At 40.9% G+C, this 27,939-nt stretch overlaps 1 protein-coding gene across 1 annotated transcript; it reads right to left on the bottom strand.

Annotated features, from left to right (window-relative positions):
- Nucleotides 1–11,130: 11,130 nt before the first annotated feature.
- crispld1a (cysteine-rich secretory protein LCCL domain containing 1a) lies at nt 11,131–27,168 on the bottom strand. The gene is made up of 15 exons (XM_067578433.1): nt 26,825–27,168; nt 25,906–26,264; nt 19,901–20,019; nt 18,427–18,559; nt 18,200–18,315; nt 17,838–17,938; nt 17,563–17,754; nt 16,812–16,872; nt 16,651–16,717; nt 16,410–16,540; nt 16,233–16,276; nt 16,046–16,118; nt 15,868–15,943; nt 15,621–15,754; nt 11,131–12,187 (listed from the first exon to the last, which is right to left on the bottom strand). The coding sequence occupies exons 2-15, from the start codon at nt 26,164–26,166 to the stop codon at nt 12,136–12,138; spliced, it is 1,560 nt and encodes a 519-aa protein (XP_067434534.1). The 5' UTR covers nt 26,167–26,264; nt 26,825–27,168; the 3' UTR covers nt 11,131–12,135.
- Between the last annotated feature and the right edge of the window lie 771 nt (nt 27,169–27,939).

Here is a 27,939-nt window from a genome sequence, read left to right as displayed (position 1 = left end):
CACTTTGTACCTTCCCTTTTGGTTATTACCTGTCTCAGTATGAATATAATTTCCATATTTTTCACCAGACAGCCTGCTAATAAGGAAATACAATTTTAGATTGCCAGTGTGTGAGCACCATGTTTTGTCATTATTAGGTGGCCTTGAATTGATGTTGCTTGATTTGTTGAATAATAAAACCAGATAGTCCAGTGCCCTATTAAAGTGATCAAATAAAATTCTAAGGAAACGACACTGTATAAAGCACACGGCCACTGCCTGCAGCTTGTGTAGATACAATGCTGGGGATTGGAAATCAAAAAGCACTGACAATAAAAAGCAAAGAAACAAATTTTGATCCCTGCCAAATCCTGATCGGGATGTAGCGAGAGGCGCAGCTCGGGGTTGTGCAATCGCAGAGAGTGAAATCCTTGGTATTAGACAGCAGATGGCTCAGGTATATTGATATGAGAGGCTGCCATTACTTATGTTGATTAAAATGTAGAGAAGAAAAATGGCTTATGTAACAGAGTTATATAAACAACTATATGATTAAGTGAAGATCAGCAGAGTGCCGCCTCACAGATTCCTTTATTTTACACTTTTCAATCTAAGAAAGCATCTTAGATTCATGTGGTAATATCAGAAAACAGATTTCCTTTTATAAAAGAGGACACATGTTCCGACACAGCCCGTCTTTTGTATCTCGCAATTATCCTATTGCTCACATTAATTTATTTATTAGTTATTTTTCCACTGAAAGAAATATCTTCTGCTTTGTTCTGCGTGGCATAGATGGCTGCCACTTTGAGAAGTGCTATTCTGTCAAGTGTCAGCTTACGAGTCCAGAGGTAGAACTCAGTCTACCTCTAAGTGTGTATTTTCCGCCGTGTTCATCACACTCACATGGGCTCACAAAACAGCATGCTACCATCCCTCCAACAAACAGCTTGACTTTGATAGTCTTCATATCTCTCTTGAAGTGTGCTCAAATTTCAGACTTGTCAATGTTGTTTTGTCTTCATAATCCTCTTTGTACAACATGGCCCTGTTCCATTCCCATCGCCTTGTCATGCTCACTCTAAGAAAACAACGCTGACAGCAGCAATGTCTTTTCATTGCATTAAATATTGTGCTCTGGTGACTGTCATTACCAAGAACTGTCCTAGTTTTCAGGGAGTAATTGCCTGCTGTGATACAAGACTAACAACCAGTTTGGCCTCAGTTGGTGTCAGGTAGAGAGGCTCCACGCTCAGCGTGTAGGCCACCACACAAACCAACATATGGCACTGACATACATGAGCGGCTGCCAGCAAGGTCAGATGTGGGGAGACTTGCTCAAGAGCAGCGAGACCTTCTCCAAGGTCACGAGCGAACCAGCCAATATCTGCTGAGCTGTGTGAAACAACTCTTATCCAATATGGCAATTTATCAGGTATTGACCTCATAATCATCACCATTTTTCACAGACGTTCTGCATCACTTATCCAACTCCCTTCACATCTATAATGATTAATATTAGAAAGACTGAGCTGCTCGTAGAGAAACCAAGCCATCCATTTTAGCACTAAGCATTCCTAAAAAGTACCCTGAATTGCTTATTCAGTCACAGCCAGGACAAAAAACAAACTCAAGATCGTTTTGATGGTCTGGTGAAATATTAAAATTGCCTTTGCATTAGTTGCTTAGTTTGTCTCGATGTGCGATTTGGCAAACATTCACAAGCACAAACAGCTAAATAATTAACACGTTCTAAAAAGATAAACTGGGGTGAAAGAGTGGAAGGAGGAGAGTGTGAGAGGGAGCGATGACTCTCCATGCTTAGTTGTTTGCCAGGTAAGCATTTTTACATGTGGGCGGAGGAGAGAGAAAGAGATCACACAGGCAGAGTTATGGTAATGTTCTGCTCGGGGTTCCTGTACTCAAGCTTTTTACAGCAACCCGTATCAGCCTGATATGTTAATAGGCACAATGGGATTTGGGTTTGATTAAATGTCAATGCCTGGAGGGGCAAAGCTAGTGTGGAAAGGGAAAAAAATCCCCCATTTTTCAGTATAAGAGATGTGAGCTGTTCTGGGCTCAGTGGGTCCTTGGCCATGCAATGAGGACATTGGTTAGTCACACAATATAGGACAGCTAAGGTTGTATGTAGTCCCAGAGGATCCAGCCATGACATGTTTGTGATTTACTCCATAACAGTTAAGAGTAGAAGTGGTTGGAGGGCCCCTCTGTCCTTCTCTAGAAGGTGAATCGTCAGAGTGCGCGATTTGAGAGGGTCCTTTACTTCAATCACAGATGAGGGGAGTGTTCTAAGTGGAGCGTATAAGCCTATTACAAGGGTTCCTCGCATTACCAAATTAACCAAAAAAAAATTTTTATCAGAAGAGCTGAGGATAAGATTCAATATGCAGCAGCATGTCTGCTTGTGCAAATTAATTTTGCAAGGTAATCCATCGGATACACCTTTCACGATTGTCCGTTTTAAATTTCAGCCATCTAAAATGAAAATATGCACAAAAGTGTATATTTGCATTCTAAGCCTCATAATTGTAATTGTAAATGAGTGCATGAGTCAGAAATTGAACTTTAGAACTTTAGTCTGTGGGTATACTAATGATGGTACTGAGGCAAGAGAGTGCAAAGCTGTTAAGGAAAGTGAGTGAGGAAAGAGACAGATGAGGGTGAAGCAAAGGGGAAACTACAAAAATAGGAAGAAGAGAGGTAAGAGCACATAGATACAATGAATAGAAAAGGAACAGATCATTCCCAGGGAAAGGCTATACCTCCTGCTGGTTTGACCAAGTCTTTGTGTCCTAAATTGGGGTCCATCTCGTGTCACAGCGAGGCTGAACCCTGGGCCTGATCTCTGGAGACTTAGCTGATCTGCTGCTGTGGCATTTCTCACAGAAGCAGTCGGGGGAGGCTGAATCCACAGTTCATCACACTCATCTCCTCTTGGAAGATAGAGGAGTAAAATAGGTGCCTCTCTCCACTCCCACAAGAGTGATGAGACGCCTGTTTTTCCTTCATCTTTCTACACTTCTTTTTTTTCTCACCACACAGCTAATTTGGAGACCACAGACTGAATTCATCAACTTTTTAAGTGAAGGAGTGGCTGGACTTGGATCACTGACCAGGTCCTTTATGCGGCCATCTCATTCATTTTAATCATCTTTCATGCTCTGAGACACTTGATAAATTAGAGCCTGTGTTCCTTAATTAATTCATATCAGCTCTTTTGGAGTTCTGTTTAGTCTTCTTAATCATTTTAAATTAAATTTCACGTTATTTAAAAGTTATCATTTTTGTTGTCAACACATTGATTTGAGTTATAATACTGGAAATGTTTGTTACAGATATTAGATTGATTTATCTCCTCACCATCTTTATCTGCTTCGTTAACAAGTGCTCCACAGTGAGGTCAAAGGTTGGAAACAACAACAGAAGAACACACGTGAAGTTAGTCGCTAAAGGATGTGTTAAGAAGGTGTGAAGCAAGGTCTTAAGGTTGCAGGACAGTCTCTCTCCTCAGTGTGCCACCCCTGCAGCCCCTGATCCTCACACTCTCTCCACACTGTCATTACTCATTCATCACATGTGGCGCTGTGTCTCTTCTTCTCACCCCCCTCCCCAAAAGAAGAAAAAAAAGAAAACCTCAGAGGAGACAGACAAGCGTGACTAATATGTATGCCCTGTAGAGGGCAATATTGTCTGCAGCGTTAGAAGGAGCAGTTTGAGAGGGCTATTTAATGTCTTCATGTTTCTTCTGTATGATAATGAGATCACAATACTTCAATAGCCAAAATCTTCATTTGGTAGTGGCGAAGTGCAACATATAAGCTGTACAACGGACAAAGCAAAAATCACTGTTGTAAACCAAGTGCGTTGTCATATTCATTTTAAACCTACACAAGTTGCATTACTCCAAATTAAGACACTTTGTGGTTTGTTCATACAGAAGAAGACATTTTTATAACTGCACATCTCATTTAATATAACAGTACATCAGTTGGTCAGGTGCAGATTTGAGAATTTCTTTGCAAAGTGTGTCTGCTCTGTTCCTTTACCGTGTTTAAAAACAGCTTTAACAAGCGTGATTAGTAGAGGAGAGGTTCAAATTTGGCTAAAACGCCACCTCGAGTGCTGCAGGTTATTGGCTTCCTTATTTAATCTGACAGATTTAATATAAAACAGGTGATGCTTGTGCTTTTCTCAATGGCCGTGGCTTGTGGGCCCTTCTTCGGGATTGGCAGAAGCACATGACTCCAGTGCTCACCATCCAGGACGGGACAAAGCTACTCTTTTACCTCCAGGACCCGCTTCACAACGGCTCATGTGTGAGCATGGAAAAAGAGTGGAAATCAAACCTCCTCTGTAAATACACGAAAGGTCACTGATGACGTCAGAGTCCAGGGGCAGCCTCCTCCATGATTTTGCGGCCCATCGCCGGCGCCTGATTCGTGCAGGCTCTTTATATTTTGCACTCTATGCTCCCTGACCATGATCCCAATATAAATACAGTTGTACACTTCTGTCATTGAATTGTGTTTGGTATATCGCCCACTGCTTATAAGTCTGTCTACTGTACTATGTGTTGCAGTCAGCTACAAAAGGAATAGTTTTTGATGACTCACGCAAAAACTTGTAAACAAACTTATTTTGGGATTCCTTTTGATGTAGCTTACTATGAACTGTAGTTTTTCATGAGTTTTCCTTTTTCATTTTTCATGCTGTGCTCCTCTTCCACTACCCCTGGGCCCTCTAGGCCTTGGCCCAAGACTCTCCCACTTCCTTTTTCTTGTATTATGTCTGACTGCAAAGGAGTGTGTGTGCCCATCTGCCATGCATTGTCTGGCCATGATATTCAGCTGTATGTAGCTCTTCAGACTGTTCCTTGTTGTCCTGCCAAGCATCTACGTTCCAGATCTTTCCCAACGTTTATTTTCCTTTCCTTTGCAAACAAGTGTTTGTTTTACACGCAGGTCGTCTGATTGCGCCTTGGATAGGCAGGGTTCTTTGAATCTCAGTCAATTTCCTGTTATTATTAACACAATCTCAACTGACCCACATCTGGAGGATAAACACACAGCCTCTGCCCATTTAGACAGCTGACTTGTAGAAATATACCCTGTAAAAGTGAGGCTGCTATAAAACATTGATCCGCTGAAGCATCCAGAGATACTTCAATAAATCACGCACAGTCCTCCAGAGAAAAGATATGATTTAGTTTCTTTAAGTGTCCAGATGATGAGGACTTGTCATTATTTATTCTGAGGGGCAGATCTAACAGCAGAGCAGTCTGGGAGGCAGCCAGCCCCTCCTGGAGAGGTACTGTAAGCACAACTTTCCCTATTCCACAGTGCTTGTTTTAGAAAGGCTTTTACATGTGGCCCACATCTGCATCCTGAGCATAAAATTGCTTCACTGGCACCCATTTATACAGACACAAATGTCAGTATTGGTGTCTAATGTGTGCAAAACGCTGACAATAATTTCTCTGATGTGCAGTATTTTTATGCCTGTTGCCCTTCGAGGTAAAATAATTGTATGCTCATCATTAAATCATTGTGTGCATATAGAAATGTCTGTACAAAAGACAAGAAGACATTAAGAGATTGCACAACAGCTAACATTTAAAAATGTAGATGCACAATAGTGTGTTTAGCATACCCTGTAAGGAGTATTTACCAGATGTTTTTAATTGAGCTTTCTACTCATCTGAGTATACATAAACAAAATAATCTTGCAGCAGCAAAAGCTCAAATGTTTCTTAATTTTCTATCAAACATAGGAAGCTTTTCTCTCTGAAAGCTCCATTTATTTGTGTTGGACATAGGGATGTGCAGAGAGCCCAGTATTTGTATTTGTATTTGTATTTGTTGAGGCAGCAAAATTATTTGTATTTATATTTGTATTTGAATAAAAGTGGAAACAGGCACAGTGATCCTGTTTTTGTTTTTATTGCATTTCTAATTTTAGCATAAGTGTTCTTCAATAATCCATTATAATAATTATGAATGCTTAAATGTAATATTTTCATAAACCCAGCAATAAACACATATAACCATAAACATCATTGAAAAGAAAATCATTTTAAAACTAACATTCATTTCCTAATCCACACTCAAACCAATAAACTAAACTCTAAACTAATAAATGCCTTTGTGAACATTGTGAATATATGCATTGCATAGGCTAACATTTAACGTTACTGTGCGCAGTGACGTGCACATACATACCCACACACTAACACACACACACACACACACACACAGTGTTACTGTTTTGAAAAGAAGACAGCTATAAGGATACACTCACTATCTATTGTTAAAGCTCAAAAACAGGTGCAAGCTAATCTATATTGCCATGAGCTACAATTAGCTAAATAGCAGAACAAAACACAATTTCCTCTGCATTCCCATTATCAAAACAGAGAAAACAGCATTAGCTCATACTGGGAAACGTGTCACACTGAGATTGTGATAGAAAAATAAGTTTAAATCACCAACATATCGCTGGCGCCAACATGTCAAGACAAATTGTCAGTTAGCAGCAATCTCAGTTGGCAGCGAACTAAACGTTAGCAACCGTTAGCTCTGGACAGCCATTCAGGGGAAATACAATCATAGTTTTTTTTTAACCAAGCCGACAACAATGCTGTCAAACAAACAAACACATTTGCAGTTTTGCTGGAAGATTTTCCTGAGGGTCGACTTGTGGTATGCTTCCAAGTTTGAGACTGTCTTGTATTCTGAAATTATCCCATATTGTTTATGTTTTTTGTTTATTATATTCAGATTAGCAGCTACACACACACACACACACACGCTCCATTCAGTGTCACGTCAGCACAAGCAGAAAGAGCACAAATACTCACCGCACTCACATGAGGAAAATCAGCTATTTGACGTGTTTTTTTTTTCTTCATGAAAACAAATGATTTTTTAAATATTTGTATGAAATAAATATTCGTAAATCCCACTATTTGTGCTTTGTCGAATACCGGATTCGGATCCGCCCCTAGTTGGACATGAAGGCAGAGGAACTATTTGATCTGTTAAAGCTTCCTCAATTCCGCAGTTCACCTGGTAGAGTGCAGTGGCCAAGTCTGAGCTGTTGACATCGTGTAAGTGCTTTAACTTCTTTCTCAAATAGCACAATTTTGTTTCAGGACTGGATTCGCATCACTCAAGGTTCTCATTACAGATTATATTTGCATACCATAGGCATTCATGTCACACTGGTTGCACTTCAGTAAAATAGTCCAGTAAGGAAACCATGTAGCTTTGGCATCTATTGTTCTGTGTCTCGAAAGGTCTTGAACATTTTCTACGGTAGGACACAAGTTTAAAGATGACATTTTTTTTCAGGTGGAATAATTAGTGTTTTAAAGAAGAATCATGCTATAATTGAGCATAGTCAAAAAACATGCACAAAAACCTTCAACAAATCTTTAAGCACGCATGGCCCCATGTGTTGTCCCGCTGACTGGCACATTCCAAGTATCAATTTGGATATCTGGTATTCCACTATAATTCCCCAACTGAACGGGCTGAAGCAGCAATTTAAATGCATGCTATAAGATTTTCAATTTCAGTCAAGTAGTTGGGTGGGTTGGTCACAGGAGAGCCAGTTGGTAATGAATGGTTAAATCAAATGTCTAAGATTTGTCAGAGGTTTGTTTTAAAAGCCTACAGGCCTAAAATAACTCAATAATTATGTGAGTCACCCACTCAGGAAAAGCTTATTTCTTTCTCCACCAAAGTACCCACTCCATCTTTTGCAAAAACACATTCACAGTGTGGCTATATACATGTAATATTTTTGGATCATGGGGGGAAAAAACCCACTCCCTGTCAAATTTTATGTTTTGTTCATCTGCCAAAGTAAAGGTTTGACAAGAAGGAACACAGTCATTACCACTGGCAACCATAACTTTTCACCTCGGTGCTGACGGCTTCCTTGACTGCATCACTGCTATCTGATTCCCATCCAACCACAGTAGGACAGGCGGCACGCACATAGCACATAAACAAACAGGTGAGTAAGCGAAAAGAGCAGCATCCAACATGAGCAATACAATTAAACCCAAACATACAGCACTTGCACACACACACACATACACGCACACATATACAGCACAGACAAATGCAGAACCACATACAAACTCTGTCTGCCTGCCTCCCTCTCTTTTTCCCTCTCCTCAGGTATATATGGTCTCTTTGACACAGTCTGCCAGTCGGCTGCCATGCAGCGCCACATTTAGCTCTGCAAGACGCGCCAGACTGCAGCTGAGCAGAGCACAGTGAGGAGGTTATTAATGGCCTTCCTTATTTTAAACGACAGTCTGAAAACACTGGTGGCACCATGCAGACCCTGCTAGCTGCGAGCTTGTCTTTCATCCCATCTGTCTTCACGGCATTCAGTCTCCTCGGTCTTAATAGGCCTGTGGCTGTCGCTCTGGCCCTGTTCACATCTGACATTAAAATGCGTCTTGGGTGATCCGATCACAAGTGGACAGCTCTAAGTACAGGTGTGAATGCACCCAAGACACATTGAGGACGCATTGAGGTCCGATTGCTTAGAACACATTCGGAGGTGGTCTGGGCTGCATATGGCCACATTCTTTTAGCAGTCTGTACACAAATGTGCTCTGGGCCACACTGAAGGATGGCCTACTCAAATGACGTCGTCTGCATAAGCAGAAATACGTACTCATTTGCGTGCCAACGGCATCATATTAAAGTGCGAAACAACAGGCAAAATTCTTGTGGATGGAGTACACACAAATCACGTTGTCTGATTGACATTTGGGCAAACTTCGCAAACTTTTTCTTCTTTTAATTTCTGGCAGACTAGGCATGGGAAGAGCATTGCTGCCTCCTGCTGGTTAAAAACAACAACGCATTTGGTCTTTGCAAACAGAAATGCTGTACATGTTTAATTGCATATAGAGCAGGGAAGTGAGATCCGATCACAAGTGGTCACTCGCATGTGGAGATGCATTCCAATGCTAGGTGTAAAGTGACGTACTTAGAGCTGTCCACTTGTGATCGGATGACCTAATACTATGTTAATGCTAGGTGTGAACAGGGCCTCTGTCAGTTTGCTCTTAATGCACCCCTTGTCTGGATGGTTAGTGTATGAAAGCATACAACAATCTATCACTATTAGATCATATGTCTTCCTTAATTATTTGAAGTCAAGCAGTCTTTTTTAATCACATGATTCAGCTAAACCTGTTCATGCAAAACTCGAGTTTCGTATTGTTTTCATGAACTTAAGAAGTTAGGAAAAGATGAGAAATTCTGCAGATGTTATTCCAATGCTCATGAAGGTGTCTGAGAGTCAAAACATCACGCTGTTTTCTCCAGCTGTCAGGTTATCTCTCTGCCCTTTCTTCTGTCCCCCATTTTCTCCCTTTCACTCTCCTCCTTGTCCTCTTGCCTTTCATTCTTCAGAGCCTCTGAATGCCACCTATCACCACACCCTGCTGTGAATTTTGACACCTGTCTGATGTATGCCTCTTTTTTCCTCTCACAGGACTTTGGCGCACACGGACGGCCTATCAATCACTCCGCAGCCCTTTCTCCTGCACAGCTCAGCCAATCACAAGTGGTCGGGTTTAAGCTAAACATGATGTGTCAGAGCGTGAATGAGTGTGTGCATGTGTGCGGGCACGTACTGTACATGAGTGTGTTCTTTAGTAGTCAACCTCCTTCAGACCTTCATACACACACACACACACCTTTTAACCTGATTTGTCTTCACTAAGATGTTTTCCCTATGTTGCGAGGGTCAGTGTGCATGTTGCATGTGTTTTCCCACATGTGCAATGAGATCTGTTAATGCAGATAGATATGTAATTACAATTCCCCCACAAAATTCATTTAACAAGATTGCATTTATATTGTGTGACATCAGTGTCACCGGGCCAGTAACTGTATATTTCGACCCATCATGTAAGATTTAGTAGCACTTGTCTGGCTAATAACAAAGACTGGCAGCTCAAGTCACAACCCATTGCAGCCCTCCAGACATCATAACACTGTCAGACATGGATATGGTGGAACCCATTATGGATTGGTCATTTCGCTCCATTGCTGCTCAGAAGCAAATGAGGAGTGACTGCACTCCCTGGTGACAGAGCCTAAGAGGAAAGCTGGGACATTTAAAATGAAACACTTCCGCTCACCACGGTTTGAATGAATAACCAGTATTGATACTGAGAGTTAGCAGGGGGTGCCACATCCTGAGAGACTTTCATGTAAGTTGTGCAGGCCTCTCCCACAAGTAGAGCAAGTATAGGGGATTGGGTTCAGTTGAGAAGCAGTTATTCTTCATCCAACCCACAAAACCTACCACTTCAGTAGCTCCCTGAGGTACTTTGATCTTTGGTGTCTTGGCTCAGAGTGCTTATCCATTGGGTTAGAGCAAATGTGAAATGACTCATTGGCTATGAGGTTTTAGCGCAGATTTTCAGTTTTAATATGAAGGTATTATGACCCATATCAGATGAACTGTTCAAGGACCGCTGACATCCATCTGTCTACATGGTTTGCCAGTTTCAGACTGCCAATATTTAGCCAGTTTAAGATTTGTTTTTTGTATCTTTTTCATTTGTAGACTATCAAGAGAGCTTTTCCTGTCAAAGTCTGCAACTTAAAAATATTATTTACAAGTTCTTTTTCATTTCATCCCAGATCTTTGAGTATGTGCAGGGTGAAATTAATCTAAGGCACTGTGGTGTCTGAGAGGCTAGGATAAATCATTACAAGTAAACATATGTCTGAGTTATGATCATGTTACTTCTAAAGAAATCCTCAAGAATAGGAATAAATGTGCAGCACCAACCCCGTCACCGCAGATTTACAGCAGGAAATCAAATAGTATCATAATATAGATGTTACATTTCATATAATTACAATTTTGGGGAAAGCACTTGGAGTACTTTATTGTAATATAGCACAATGGATGTTTTAAAGGCAAGTTGAATTGCAGAACATTAATTATTAATTATGATAATAAAACCTTATAATGAATCAGTTACAATATATTGTAAAATTTACATAGTTAAAATGTGAAATGCTTTCAGCCTATGAATCTTGGAAATATCAAATAGACTTTGTGAGTGCATTAACGACACAAGCATTGTGGTGGACGTAATATTTTATTGCAAAATGAACACTTCCACAAAACCCGGGGTAGGAAAATATATATGATGCACAGAGAAACAGAAACAAAAATACATTTAATTGCCCATTATAATGATGGCAGATTAAAGAAAGCTGAGAGCTGGTATATTTGTTGATACTGTATAAAATAAAACTGTAGCATATTGTTGTTTCTGTTCATCAATGTTACAGGGAGATGACCATTCATTACCTAAAACAGCTTTGGGTTCAGACATCCAAATGAAATTCATGATGAAGTCAGACATAAAGGTTTTGTTTTGAGAATGATAACTGTGAAGGTTGAGTGTACTACTTCCCGACCTGCAGGGAGTTTTAACTAAACCTCATTATCTGACAAACAAATAAAACCATCACACTGGAAATTACAATAACAATAGAAAAACATATAGCAGCATCCTTTATACATCATATTGATATATATAATAAGCATAATCATATAAAAATAAATGCAACAATTTGTTCCCCAATCATTAAAAAAGTACAAAATATGACATGACCCCTTCCCAGAGCACCAGTAAAAATGTGCCAGACAATAAAAACAAAATTCATCCTTAAGTGCCATTAAAATGTTTTATCATAGGACTTTTATAATCAGTATTCATACACAGCTATTTGTTAAAAAGGCAGGCATGGCACAAAGATAAAACAAATGTAATACTATTGACAAATATGTACAAAACAAAATATTAGTGAACCATTCCAAGATATTTACAGTTTATAAAATTTCCCACTAAAGATGACAAATTGAAAACTCCATGCAAGTGAGTCCAGACAGGTTCTCATTGTGTATGTGTCAAGTTTTTGTTGCTCGGTTTATGCTGTCATGGAGACGACCTCTAACCCCTGGAGTGTAGCAAAGCCAGAAACATTTCAGTCATTGAGTTTGACAACAGGGCTTGATTACTGCCTATTCACAGGCCCAAGTGCGCTTTCTGTTTGGTGAAGCCGCCCTCTGGGGCACTCAAATCACAGCAAACACCCGGAACGCCTTCCCTCCAGGAGGATTTTGAAGACTGTGGGGAAAGAAAGAAAAAAGAGGGAGAGTCAGTCTGAGTGCGGCATGTGTCAGATACAGAATATGTCCCGGCCTTTTGCAGAAAGATGTATGACAGACACACACAAACAGATAGATTTCAGGTTTTACGGCGAAATGTCCACGTCAGTGTGTCGTCTGACACTCTGATGACAGATAGGACACAAACAGATAGAGGCTGAAGTTCCCTGAGAAAACAGATAAACCACTATTTCTACACAAACACAAGGGACTTCATGTGTTAATCCAACAAAGACAGACATGTTGTGAAGTAAAAAGAGACAGATAAATGATGGGCAGATACTAACAGACGTCAAGCCTCTCAGCATTGTGACAAAGATAAATGTAGTGGAGAGAGACAAGGAAAGACAGAGAGGGCAGAAAGAGAGATGGCAGGCTATAATGAATGAGACTGTGTGTGTCTGTCCTCTGCACAGGTCATGTTAACAACAGTCATTCTGTAGACAATAGAACAATCCAAAGTTGGTGTAATTTAATGTCTATAAATAAATGGAACAGACTATACAGTATATGGGTCACGTTAGCTTTAAACAGAGGCTGGTACTGACCTGTAACCTTAATGCTGTTGTACTGGTACAGCATGGATTCAAGACATGTTCTCACTGTATTAGCATCAGCAAAGTCTTTTCCTGGGCAATCACAAGCTCCCCTCTTTGTTAACAGTCCCTTTCAGTCACTGAGGACTCATTATGTAGGAATAATTTTGAACTTTTGAATGATTATGGTGACAGACATCTACTTTACCGTGACAGTTATAGGTTAGTCTCTGCCCCAATATTGCCAAAGTCGTCACTAAAATCTTGGCTCATAAGTTTTATTACATCCTGCCAAAAACAAATCATACCGACCAAAGGCTTGATTTAAAATACTGCGTTCTTCAATATCAGTCTGTCATCCAACATTATTAATTTATCTTCTAACTCAAAAATTCGAATGAAGGCTACTTCATTTTCTTAAGGCAGAGGAGCTATGTGACTAAGCAGAGTGCAAGACTTTTTTACACTCTGGATATATTTGGGTTGGGTGAATTCTTTATTGCCTGGGTTAAGCTTCTTAACATTCCAACAGCCTCCGTACAAACCAATGATATCTCTCATTTCCTACTCTGTGTTCGCACGTGGCACCGAACAGGGTTGTCTATTCGCACCCCTCCTCTTTGAAGCATACACAGAAAAAAGATGGGGTGATATTACCAAAAATATACCTCTATGCCGATGATTCGTTTCTCTCTTTGAAAACCTTGTGCTTCAGGTCATTTATTCTAAGTTTGCTGCTGTCTCTGATTATGAACTCAGTTAAGCAAGAGTTGACTGTTCCCTGTAAATGTGTCTCTAAGTCCTGCTTTGTGTGCCTTTTTTAAAATGGCATCAAGTAAAGTATAATTACCTGTAAATCAACAACACATGGGAGTTAATAAACTGCATCTTACTGTACATTGTCGATGTGACCTGTATGGCGTCGGTGATTTGACCTGTGCACGGGTTCAGATGGGGAAAGCCCATTATGGTCCCCATAATTGACGCCCTCTCTTACTGTATTAGAGCAATAAAACACTCCGTAAATGGTGACAGCTCAGATGTTTTACATTTTAAGTTACAAGTACTGCCTGAACGAACACACTCAAAGCCTTCCAAAGCCTATTTTCCATCCTTTTACTTCAAGGTTCAAGAGTTTGATGAGACAGCAAGTCATCTGAAACTATTATTAACTATCCATCATCTAAAACTTTGCTGATAGGTGTGGTATGTGCATTGACTGAGTTCTCAAATAGCTTTTTCCATTCTTAAATATCATAGTATATCAATATCAAAAATCTGGTTGTGCAAGGGTACACCTGTAACCAAAAATCACATTTTTAAATGCCTAAGGCATGTATTTTCAGATATATCACATAATCAAGTTTTTGTCTTACAAAAGTACACCTTTTATACAATTTATTTAACATCCACCTAAACATAACCAGACAAAGCACTGAACTATAATGTACATGCATAAGAAGTTGTTTCTATTCTCTTCTGCATGACCCAATTTTCACTTCCCTTCCTTCTCCAATGTGTTACGTGAGAGCAGTTGGGGACTAATTTGAAGTATGTGTTTTCACAAAAAGAAAAGGAAGAGTCTAAGGCAGACTCCATCCAGAATCCTTCTTCTTGTCTATATCCATCTTCATTTCTTCAATGATATTGGTTGGACTAAGCTAGAACTGTCTACAATTTTAACCAATATTGATCTGGTTTGTGATAGATGCTGGTAGGATTCTGCTTCCTCAGTGCATATGTTTTGGCTTTTCCCTGCTCTGCATTCATCCTGGCATTTCCTTTATATGAGCCACTAGATTAAGCTTTGGACCTTTGTCCGGTTGTTGCCCTTTTTGGCTCACAACCAAAAAAAACAAAAACAAACCCCTCCCAGAATTACGTAAAGATGCACTCATCTTCTCTACTCTGATTGCCAAGCAATTAATTATTTTAAACTAGAAGCATGCTAATCACCCTCCCTTGTGCACTGCATGAGAGATGTAATGAACTGCCTGCATCTTGAAAAGATTAGGTCCACAAGGGAGGGCAGAGTGGATAAATTTCTCTCTACCTGAAAGCCATTGATTTCTCACTCCTCCTCTCTATGCCCCAGCAAATTAACCCCTTCACTTTCTACCCAAGATTTAAGAGAGAATACTGATGTAGGACCATAAATCTCACTAAGTTAATTCAATTCCAGTATACCCGAAACCCTCTGATGTTAAATGTATTTTGTGTTTTTACACTATTCTGTTTGAGGATTTTGTGTTATTGTTTATAGGACTGTGTTTCGACCTCTGCTGATTGCACATGCCCAGATATTGCCGTCCATTCCATAGCCTTTGTTGCTAAGGTTGTTTCATGGGTTGTTTGCATTGTCCACTTACATATTTCAGATTGGATTATGGGAGTAGTTTCCATTTCAAGTAAAGAACAAGAAAAATAGGTGAAATCCAACTGCTCTTGTTTGATTACGTAGCATCGGAAACCGCCAGGAGTCTGCCAAGATGCAGCTTCCAACAGCTAACCAGTCAGAACAGAGTGGGCTCATCAGGAGGGGGCCTTAAAGAGACTGGAGCTAAAACGGCCTGTTTCAGACAGAGGCTGAACTGAAGGGCTGCATAAAGGGTGAGTATAAGATAAATACGTTTTTTAACAGTAAATCATGCAAAGATATTCCAATAGAGCCCCAGAATATAAATATGGGCCTGGAAATGTGCATGATACGTCCCTTTAAGAAAAAACAAAAAAGAAAAAAACCCCAAGTTACACTAAATATGCACACGGCAATGGAAATCAGCATGTTTTACATTCCAGCCTGAAACATATAGGTCAGCTTAGTATTTAGGAGATTAGCCATGAGACGTCCCATACCTTTCAGAGACAATGCCATTTTGATATGAGGCAATGTAGTGTTTCCGCTTGTCCACTGGCATCACATCGATGTAGCCACCCACATCGTTCTTGATGACTCCAGCATGGACCGCTGCCCGGCATACACTGGACTTCTGCAGGAGCAATGCAAGAAGAAAGATAATATCTGAGAAAGGCTGATTCAGTTCTGTGATGACCTGAATGGTGAAAAGGTTTTACTCATTTAAATTCAAAAAGAGAGACTTACATCAGAGTATATTGTGGTGCCAATTACTCTGGATATGTGCGGGTTCTCTTCTAAACAGTTTCTCGGGCAGAATAATCTAAAAAGGGAACAGTTGAATATGGATAAATTTACATGAAGGTGGGGACCTTGAGTTAATAAGGAGATTGACGTGCAGTCAGACATACAGCCAGGTTTGTACCTCGGGCAATGTTTTGCAGGCTTTTGGTATGGACACAGCTGTGCCACTGTGGTTTCACATGTGATGGCTATGACTGCAAGACAGAAATACAGCGTTTTCCAGCACAGCTAATCATGTGTAATTTCATATGAAATGTAACACATCATAATTAAAGTGTCACATCGTTGTTAGTAGATGTCACACATACCTGCTACTCTGGAAACTGTGAAGGAATTAGCACTCTGATATTTTCTGTCAAGGGAAAACACACACAACATGACATTAGACCACATTATTTCCCCCTATTTTTAGTACTTTTTTTTTTTTTTTTACCAATATCACAATCAAATATTATCAGTATAAATTCTAAATATTACTGTCTCACCCTAGAGATGGTACTCCATTCTTGTTGGATTTGATGAAAAAGTCCTTTCTTCCTTGCCTTGTTACATCCATCCATCCTCCATCATTATCTATGACACCAGCATGTAGACCAGCTCTGCAAACACTAGATTGCTACAAAAAAGAGAGCATATTATTCAGACCATTATTTACTTTGCATGTCATTTTGCTGACACAGTAGTAAGCAAGTAGCATTTCAATGTCTTGCTCAAGGACCCACTCACCATTTCATAGTAAACTGTCCCAACTACTTTTCCTGTAGCATCTAAGCATCCAGCTGGACACTCATATCTGTGGAGTAATACAGAAATAAAATAGGTGAAAATGCACTTTATAGTATTCATTGTGTTTTATGAGTTTTCAACATATTTCATCTTAACCGTACCTATTGCATGGCGTTCCTTTACACTGATCTCGAAGCTTAGTGTCACACTTCACAAGCTGAGCTGAAACACATAAACATAAAAGCCTTTCAATACTCGTACAGGAACCAACATGCATCAGCTGGCTGCTGCTAAAAGCCTGAGGTGAGTTACACTAAGTGAAGAGTATTGTCGTGATGCTTCAAGAGCCAAAAGAGACGAATTCCTGCAACAAGGTTCAGGGTGGTCAGCAATACTGGAGGAAGTGTCTCAGCTTACAAGCACAGGCCCCTTGCACTGCAGAGAGGAAGCCATTTAAAAACCACAGCGAGCCCCTCTCACCCCTCAACCCCTCTCAGCCGGCCAAAAGCAAACACACACTCAGGGGATCATGCTAAAATAGAGCTCCCCTCCCTTCTCCAAAGAGTGACTTGCAATATTAAGTACACTTCAGAAACTGTCAGGGTTAATCAGGGAGATGACAGATAAAGGCTACAGAACATCAAGGCAATTTAGGATAAATTGCAAGAAAAACATTTCCGGTCAAGGCCTTTTTTTGCTCACGTTATACATTATTGCTCACTAAGCAGACAGCTATTCACAAATTCTTTGGTTTTGACTCAATTTTGAAAAAAAAGTGTTCTTTTTCTTTAGATCTTGTCCTATACAGTTCATCGTACCACTCTGTGCACCTCCCATCCCCAAAACCAGATCCTACACCCCCCATTTTGAGATGAAACTAGATCCAGAATAAACAGTTAAATGGCAGCTTACACATCTGCTGTGTGTTGACCACTTCATTCTTCTGCAGGTCCACTGTGGGGGGCTTGGTGGGGGCTGGGTTGGGGAGACTGGGAGGCTCGGGCTTTGAGACCCGGGGCCGGGGCTTTTGCGGAGTACGGGGGGCCTCTGGCTCAATGAAGTTGTATTCTTCCGTTTCCTCTTGTGGAGGGTTGGAATTGTCATCTTCAAGTAAAGTCACAAAAATGTAATGAGCAAATATTTTCTCAGCTTCTCTTCCTCTGTCTTTCTGTTTTGTCAACACATACCTTTGTAGCAGAGGTTGTCCTTGCAGCCTCCTCCATAACTGGGAGGACAGGCAGAGCATGGTGTCCCATGTTTATAAGGTGCATGGCCCCACCAGTTCCCCCTGTTTAGGTCACATAACAAGTAATGTTTATGGAACACAACACACACAACTTAAACAAATCTGATAACTCACTGCTTTCTAACTCCTTTTTGTGTGACTATTTTGAACTTCAACTATGAGTGAAAACACATTTGAAATTCAGCAGCCAAAGATACTGTCAGATCAAAATGACACAAGAGCATATCTAAGATTTTTATCACTCTTCTAGCCTGTATAACAGTCATGCATCTGTGAAAGAACATCAACAACAAATGTGCTTACTTTGGTGAATAATTGCAGACAAGATAGACAGCTTTGGCCCAAATCTGTCCCCACACATTCATGTTGTAACACAAGTTGACGGCACAGCCAATCCGACTGCTGGTGGCCCACACCAGCTATAAAAGACAGACCATGGAAAACTAAATTGCAGTACTGATAACAAAGCCTTAGGTTAAATCAAGTCTTTGAAATCCTGAAAAGAAATTGTACAATCCAGACTTGGCTACCTGTGTGTAATGAGTGCAAACCGGGCCGGAGCATCTGAAGGGGCAGTAGGGGTTACACTCCTGAGGGTAAGGGAAGGAATAGTCTTTCACTTCATCATACCAGGCCTGCACATGGAACGTAGGTGGACGGTACCTGGAGAGAATGAGTAAGCGTACCTCTGATGACAATGTTCCAAACAACATTTCTACTGTCTTGTGTATCTATTGGTGGGGGAGTTAGCATTATGCATCAAAGCTGATCGCACAGTATTTTTACATAACCCTACTGTATATGAACTTTAAGTGTTAGAATATGTTTTAAGAATTGATGTATTAAAATTCACATGTATCCTTTCCAAAATGACAAAAAGCTGTTCTTCAAAATGTGTTCCAAGATACAGGTGTTACTGTAGCAGAGATAACATACAGCAGACATGTCTGACAGGGTGCTTTAAATTCTTTGATACATAATATGGATGAAAAGAAAAATAATTTGCACTACACTCAGCTACACAACAAAAATATGTTGTAAGCATTCATTATTAACCGCAGTGATGTGAACACATCTGTTAAGACTGCCATTAAGCTTCTACCTAGCAATCAAACATTTGTGCTCTCTGAACAGATTGTAGTTACAGAGGACTACCAATAATTTTTCACCAGGTGTTGCTGCTTAATAGAATGAAGAGGCCATCTTGACTGTGGAGTGATATGATTAGATGTGAAACAAGGATCTCTTATGTGAAGCAGTGCTGTATTCAGATACTCTGAGTGATCAAATGAACAAACACATGTAACAGTCTTTATTCCACTTGCCATATGTGCAGTGTTGGCTCACAACACTCTCTTTCAGTAGGTAAATGCAGCTGGTAGCTCTGTTAACTTTGCCAGTACATGAGAAATATGCCCAAGGCAGGTTGTTTAGCTTAGCACTTTGCACAAATATAGTGAATTCATATTAATGCGTCCCCTGTATAATTAGTGTTGTTGATATGCTACTAAGAAGGGTAACAAGTGGATGTAATGCATTTTACAGTGCTAAATTGCACATAAAGTGAAATAGTGCAATAGTGCAACAAGCAAGCAAGCGATTGTGCTAAAATAATTCTCTTTTTTAGTGTGCTAAGTCTGAGTCAACATATTCTGTTCCTATCCAGGTCTTTATTTTCATGTTGCTATATTTGTTATATCATTTCTACTGTGTTACTTTGCCAGTTCCTGAGAAATATGCCAGACTGTGCTGGGTCTGAGCCGACCATGGTGACACAGGCCTCCCATCCATCATTCCTTCACTCAAGGGGTTGTCAAGGGGTTGCTTAACAGGCCAGTTTCAGTGGTGTCTGGCTTAGCTCAGTTACATCAAGTTACACACATATAGATGCTGACTTTAAAGACCTTAAATGTTTTCACCAGGGCAATGTTTAACTTCAACCTTTGATAATATACAAGTCAACATGGAGTATGCCTAAACTGTGCATACTGGATTATTATTTACCTTCCCCAGTGGGCTCCCAGATTTTGTCCGATCTGTGGCAGCAAGCTGGCAGGACCATGTTCCCAAAGGCAGGTCTCAGCCCACTCTTCTGCCGTCCGCTCCAACTCTGTGTCCCACACCTGTGCAGAAACAGAAAAACAAAATGAGCTAGTTTTCCGGATTATATTTAATGATAAGTAGAAATAAACTGATCCATTGTAATGCAAAGCTGCTGATATTGCTACTAATGGACTATAAGATACAATGTCAGGTCATAGAACGGCTAGTGAGTAACTGGAGATATTCACTGCTGTACACTATTTGCTCAGCTGTCAGTAATGTGATGTGAAGTGTTATCAGAACACACACTAAACCAGTGTTACTCATCATGTGCCATGAGGACTATGAGCTGCTACACGAAAATATATACAAAAATAATACATTGATCTCTGCTGCTGCTGTATAAAGAGCTCTCATTTCTTGTTGCTGCTCAGCTGACTTGCCCCGGATGGGTTTTCCCTTAAGATTGGGTGTTATTCCAAAAATGCAAAAGCTGTTTTTCCTTAAGTAATACTTTCCATATGTCTCTGGTGAGATGTCTGGGTGCAAGCTTTTGTTTCACTTTACCTCTCCCTGAATTGCCCTCTCAGTCAAGTTTGGCTCTGGTTGGATACTAAGGGATCATATTCCCATTCTGGGGTTTTCTGGGAATGCAAAGAGTGTCCTTCCTCTCTGCTGACCTACATTCTACCATAAAAAATGCTAAAATAACACCAGCTCTAATTCCTTTGAAGGACACTGTATGTTCATTTAATTGCACACCTTCGCTTTCACCTTCAGTGTGGGATGTCTAAAATAACGGGTTCCTATGAGAAAGTCAGTTAGTTTACGTGTGTGTGTGTGTGTGTGTGTGTGCATGAGCACATGCATTAGTATACCAGTGGAGGTGTCAGAAGTTTTCACATATCACACATTGGGCCCTGGAAGTCATAGCTTACCCTCAGTGAAATCTCATCCAATAACAGACACTAAAATAACTCCCCGGTTTCCAGCACCACCTCCTCCTCCATCGTCTGTCACCCACTTTCAGTCCCACCAGAAACAACCGCTGTTCTCTGCATTACTCCCGAAACACACACCTACCTAACAACAGGATGTCTGGCAGCCCAGCAAATTAACTCTTAACTTTGAGCAGTTTCTTCAGCTCTTTCTGGGAATCCTGTTAGCTGTTGAGTGGATGTGTTTGTTTAAATCAACAACACCGAGGTATTATTGGCAGCCTCGATTAAACAGTGTGGTATGTCAAATTCTTGGGCCAAAACTTGTAGAAAAGTTAAATAACTGACATGTAGAAAAAATAAACAATTGGAGGTGTGGAGTATGTTTTTCACTCATCTCTACACCTGCATAGATGGAAGGTACCAGTGTTGTAACACCTTCATTGATTGTAGCTTGTCATCTGTCTTGCACAATGAGGCCAAATGATGTCTGACAGAACCAGGACTAAAAAAGACAATTTGTTTACCAGCAACTATATCTCGGTTCAGAAATTACTTCTGTTAGCAGTGAGCTGCAAATCAATTTCAGTAGGTCATATCCATGTTGTAATCCTTGGTTGTCCCGTTTTGCCTCTATAATAGCTAATGGAGAGATTTAAGCCTGGTCATCATCAGTAGCAGAAGAACGCTGAAGGAAGCTGTTCAGTCATGACCTCGATTTCTAACTATGTCATTTTCTCCTTCGATTTTCTCAGCAAGTGACCTCCTCGCATGAGAAAATAATCAATGTTTACACTGATAAGCAGACTGAAACACATTGAATTGAGTTGTGGTAACTGCCATACGATCTGCAAACCACAGCACACAGGATGCTCTGTACTTGATCGAGGTCAACACAAGGGGTCTGAAAGCATTTAACTGTAGCCACAAGTACAGTAGGTCTCCTGCCAGCAGTGGCAAATACTGGTTACGGTGTCTTGGAGAGGAACATTGCTGATTATGGTATGTATCACAAGACATGATTTGTGATATTCGTGACAAGCAGCACCCTTCCAGCTGAGGAACTCCTTCTATCGTCCTCGAACTTGCAGAGAAAGCAGGCTTGGAAAATGTCAGCTGAGACATATTTTTCAGCTGCTGAATCTAGTACAGAGTGCAGCCGGCTTGTCAAGCTGCTGTTGTTTGCACAGTTAGCCCAGCAGGGGAGACCTCGTAACCAAGACCCCCCCCCCCCCCCATCCCTCCCCACCCCACGCACACACACACACACACACCCGCCCCTCCATCCCAACCGCACTTCTGCTGGGGCCCGTAAAGAAAAACACCTCCCCTGCTAAAGTCTCTCAGCGCTGTGCACACTGCATTGTTTATTTCACTTAACACTTCATTCGTGGCCAGGGATTTAGTTTTTTTTCGGTCCTTGGTCATCTGGTTGCATTTCAAAGGCTACAGAGGGGTACTTCCTTTGCAAGTTGGGGTTTCCTGCTCATAATCAATTGTGCATGCAGAGAAATACTGGAAAGCGGCAAAAAGATATGGGAATTGGAGAAAGTAAATAAGTGAAATAAGAAACTTGACAGAAGATGTAGGAGGACAAGGCGATAAGATGTGCGAGAGAGAAGACAGGGTACAAATGGGAGACTTAATAAAAAGCTTAAAGGTCAGACATGTGATTCATGGTAAAGAATACTGTACATGACATTAGTGAAAAGCAGGTTTGCCATATGTGTTAATCTATATTAATCTGTCTGCCCTAACCAAAACATTGCTGTTATTCCCACAGCGATACAGTCTTAGTTGGTATGCCATTTTTCATACAGTGCATTCCAGCTCACAGCTCATATCAAAGGTCCTGGGACTGACCATTGTCTGAACTTTTTCAACCAGTGAATCCCATTATCTCCCTATTATCATGGAAGATAGTTTGACCAGCACAGCACAGCACAGCAAATCATTTTAGGATTGGAAATCACATTTGTAAAGTTGTAGAAAAATATTAACTGTCAAAGGGAACTGTCTCAGTCAATAGGCATCAAAAGAAGCTGCACAGGTTAATGGTAGAGTTGGACTGATATTTTGGTTTGGTCTGATTTTGGGCTTTAAATCCTAGATATATTAATACCAATGATAACATTATCAACAATAAATAACTAACACATTTTATCATCAGCTACCAAAATAAATTTAAAGTTCCTCCAGGCTAAAGCTGCTTAAAAGCAGTCTGTTTGTTTTCTTTTCAGATGAACCTGCTGCTGGACATCAGCAGTTAGAATTTGAAAATGGAGGCTTTTCCAAGCCTGGAAGCCAGGAAGACATTCCTGCTGTACAGGAGAAGGAACTCTAAGACTCTGATTTGATGTAGATGTCTGCAGCAACCCCATTTTCAAAAAGAGGAACCAGAAGGTGTTTTCCAAGCACTTCTCAAGCATCAGGTGAGAGGATGCAGGTTTTGTTTTGTCATTCGAATTTGCTAATTTAATCTACATGTGTTTTGCGTGTCTGGACAGTTTTATGACCTTGTTCTCTGAAGTATTCTGTGAAAGCTGAATACGACCAGTGTAATAATGTCCAGTTCAGTGCTATTAGGGTGGCATCTCTGCTATTTTTGGATAAAATTATCCTTTTGGCTTCACTGGAGCGTGACCTCTTCCCCTTCTTTTTTTAATCTGTGTCTTGTGAGTCCTTCAACTATTTCGAAGTACAGCAGTAAATGACGGTATTACCCTTTTAACATTGAAGCTGTCTAAATACTATTTCAAAGCCTTGTCCACATTACTGTAATTAAACATCTTGGGAATAGTTAATTCAAGGCAAATTTATTAGTCTAGACTTTAATTATTGTCTTATTGGCCTTCACAGGTTGTGAATCGCAACAGCCACATTATCCACCAATAAATTGAAATGACAAACGCCTGCAGTATGACTCTGACTCATCCCGAACAGAAAAATGTCAGTACAGCTTTATCTTAAACCGCTAACATCACCGCCACCTCAGACCAGACCTGAGTGCAGCCCGCTTTCTCCCATGATGCCATCTGTTGGTCTTACAGCGCTTCAAAGACTGACACTTTACTGTTTATACCTGTGGGTCAACATTTGAGTAAGAGGCTGAACCACTGTCCCCTTGCTAAAGCTGCATTGAAGCTTTGTGGATCGCTACGGAGTGTGAATGCTTAATGGAATTTTTTTGGGCCTCTGTGTTGGATAATGACAGAATGGGAACGGAGCCACAGGGATAAGAGAGAGGGAGGCAGAGAGAGAGGGCAAGAAAAGGAAACAGATGAAGGGGGAGGAAAAAGGGGGGGATTTGAACTGATGTTATCTCTCAGTCTCTGTGATGATTGCCACAGAGGGTCTGCCGGGTTATGGTTTAATACAATGGAGACAATAACAGAGCTGATGGGCAAATGGCTGTGTATGTGCGCAAGGGTTTCTGGGTGTGAGTGTGCATCTGCATGCATGAATGTGTAGGGAGAGCAGAGGAGCATGTCGATGAAGTCTTCCAGTACACTGAAGCTGTGAGGTTTCTGAAAGGTGACAGCAGTTCAATACAGACAGACGGAAAATCTGAGAAATATGGAGCCCCGCTTTCAAAAAAAAATGTGCAGAAATCCACTGAAATCCAAGTTACTTGTGACCTGAACTGTTTCTTTTCTTAATAGGAAATTATTGACATCTGCAGAATCGCAAATAACATTTCAGCACTTATCCTCATTGTCTCTTCTTACTTTGCACTCCTTCCAAATGTCTCCATCTTTCTTTTCATTTCCTCTTGCCTCACTCAGTCTCTCATTCAACCTTCTCATCTGCTTTTCAATTATTTTGACACCTGTTTTGCTATTCCGTCTCTCCATCCATCTGTCTCTCATTGCCTCTCCTCTCTGTTTGCAAATCTCCTTTCTCATCTTTAGGCCTCTATTTCTGTTTACCTATTCCTCGCTAACTTTTACTCTCTTTTCTCTCACCTCACATCCTCTTGTTGCATGCCTCTCCATATTTCACCCCTGGGTGCCCCTGCAGCTAAAAAAAAAAGAAAACTGTAACAGGAGACAGTAGAAAGGAGCTGTGCGCTGCTGGCTCAGCATTTCTCCACTAGAGTGTGCCTCAACCAGAGGCCTGCCAGGCAGAGCAGTGCTTTCACGCACGTACATGTACACACACACACACACACACACACACAAGCGGTCCTCAAATCCAACCTCTCAATTATACAATTACACAGTCCAGCAATTGCCCCCAGCAGGAACTGTTTATTTGCCTTTGCCACAGAATAATGCTGCCTTTTGTTCTGTAGCTCTTTAAGTGGAGATGAAAGGATGATAAAACCTCATTACCTTCTGCACACTGTATTGATTTTTAAACTCCTAAGTACTCTTGGTGGCAACGTACTGTAGTGGTCAAACAATGCCTACACATGTAGTGTATTAGGAAAAGTTCCAGATGGTTGACTGTGGAGCACTGACTTTCTGAAGGTGTGTGGTGCATGTGTGTGTGTGTGTGTGTGTGTGTGTGTGTGTCTGCAGTGGGGGGTGAGACAGCTGGTAAAACAAGCCTTGGTGCCGTGCTCTGATTCTAATTGCACTGTGAAAAGTGATCTGGCGCTGTACACACACGTGATAGCCAAAGGATAAAGTCAAACAAATCTCTTAGCATGAGTAAAAAAAAAAAAAAACTAAAAAAAAATGCAGTAGTAATGTGATCATTGGCAAGTAGGAGGAATTCTCTTCTGGCAAAACAACCAAAGTCACATGCGTGCGGACTAATGTGTGTGGGGGTTCATGTGTGAAAGTGCTTAGATGCTGGCATGCTGCTTGTAAGTGAGCCAAGTGAATCAAGTGCCAGCCGGTCTGGTGACTGGGTCACTTTACTAATGCTATATGGTCCACAAGTGCACAAGACTCTTAGGGAGTTCAGAATGGGGTCAAAGCGTTTAAACACAAATAAACTGCATGGAGGTGCATTGTACACTGTTGTATGTATAAATGCACTACTTCACAGACAGTTCCTCTTCATCCTCCATCCACCTACCATGTACTCCATGTTGGAAGCGGAAGGGTAGACCTGGCCTCGCAGCTTATTGTGAAGGTCCAGGATGAGCTGAGCGTCACTGTCGGTGATTGCCCTCTTTCCTCTCTGCTTGGCCTCCCACCAGTCCCCGTCCTCGTCCAAATACTTGTCCAGAATCTGCTGCCAGCCGGTGGAGTTTGGAAGCATCACCATGGAGATGGCCGTCTGGAGCAGCAGCAGCAGGGACACGCCCCTCAGCCAGTGCGGGAACACACGTCTCATCCTGGTAAGTACTGATGACCTTTTTCAAACTCAGGTGAGATATTTGTGGTGCAGTGGGGACCAAGCCAGCACAGAAAGACTCTCCTCTACAATGTGAGCTAGTAAGGAAGTGAGAAGAGAATAAAAGAATCAATTGCGACAGTTTGGAATTGGTGTTTGGAATAGTTTTCTGGATAACTTTGGTCAATATTGAACTTGGTGAGGACAACACATTGAACCGCAGGGCTACTGGCTTGCAAACACTTGGTATGGTGCAACCTGATGTGGTTCACTGGGGTTTAATCTGGCAGGCTGGGGATGACTAGTGTGGATTAAATAAATCACTAGTAGTATTGAACTTCTTTGAACTTTTTACAACTTTTTTCTGAATTAAAAGAGAAAGAAAGCTGGAGAGCTGTTGAAAATAAGGATTACATTTCAAATCCCAATAAGTTGTATAGCTGTAGCTAATGAATTAAGTAAAATGCACATAATGGTGCTTCATTGTAGCTAAAATATTAACAACTCTGTATGTGCATATGGACTTTTAAGTTGCATGCTGCAATGCTGACAGAGTCTGATATAATGAGCCAATGCCTAATGGAAAATGTAAAGAGTAATGCTCATTGAAATAGAAATGGAGTGGTGTGATTTAATGTAGACATGGGATATAATTTACCTTTAATGAATTGGAGTGGAGCCCGCTGCCTGCTTGAGATCCTGACAGAGATCTGGCTGTGAAAAAAAAAACTTAAGAGAGAAAAAAAAAATCCGCCTTCAAAGTGATTCAAAGTGAGTTCAGGTGGACCGGTGATGACTGTCGTTGGCTGCCATGTGATATAGATCAAAGGTATGATATGGTCGCTTCACTCCGTTTTCATCAGTTTGGGGGAGAGAGTGGACCTTTCTTCTTTCGGGATTCTTGCACCAAAGCCGCTAAAGCATCACTTATCCACATTTTATCCTCAACTTGGCTGCGCTCTACAGTGCCGCCCCTGACCACGCCTCTCCAAAGGTTGGAAACAGCCCACTGGTTTATACCAAGACCTCAAGGGTCGTGTGTGTACTATACAGTGTAGTATAAGCAGAATGGGTTTTTTTTCTTCCCAAATGTGCTCAGAAACTCAAAGTTGAATCCTCATGATACTAAAATTCACAGAAAGTTTATGTTCCCTAGCAAAAACACATTTTTTATAATATTCCTGCAGCAGCTTTTATTGATTTCTGTAGGTTTATAGTAATCCTGTTGCATTTATTTATTAGTTATGGCACTGGATCTCAAGTGTATCTCTATGATCTTCCGATAAATCCCTAAAAGAATTTTATAATCTCAGATAATATTGTAATAGAAGCAGATTTTTCTCTATGATGTCTGTACAGCATCTTTCTGAATAGGACTACTCTTATTCCTTTATTATGGTTCATCCTCAGAGCAATAACATGCTCTAAAAGATTGTTGTGTGACTGTTGCCATTTTACCTGGCAACTTACTTTGTTCAAAAAAGCACTCATTTAAACCAGATATGCCTCCTGGCAGCAAAAGCGGCCCCCTTCTCTGGAGTCTTAACTGTTCACAGGTGACTCCTTGGGGGGATTAAAACACAAACCAACTCTCTGTTAATTCCAAACCCTGAACTTGTCGTCACTGTTTCCCCTCTCGCGCTCAAACACAGAGCAAATTCCATAATGGAAACAGGCAGGTTTTTGTCTTTTGTCATCTGGTCATTTTCACTGGTAGCTGGGGCACATGTGGCAACAGTAGCTAATCAACAGGCCTCAGTGTGTTTGCCCCCT

This window comes from Thunnus thynnus, chromosome 21 (assembly GCF_963924715.1).
Source record: "Thunnus thynnus chromosome 21, fThuThy2.1, whole genome shotgun sequence".
In the NCBI taxonomy this organism is placed as follows: Eukaryota; Metazoa; Chordata; class Actinopteri; order Scombriformes; family Scombridae; genus Thunnus; species Thunnus thynnus.
Note: the sequence above shows the minus strand (reverse complement) of the source record. Positions and strands in the feature narration are given on the sequence as shown.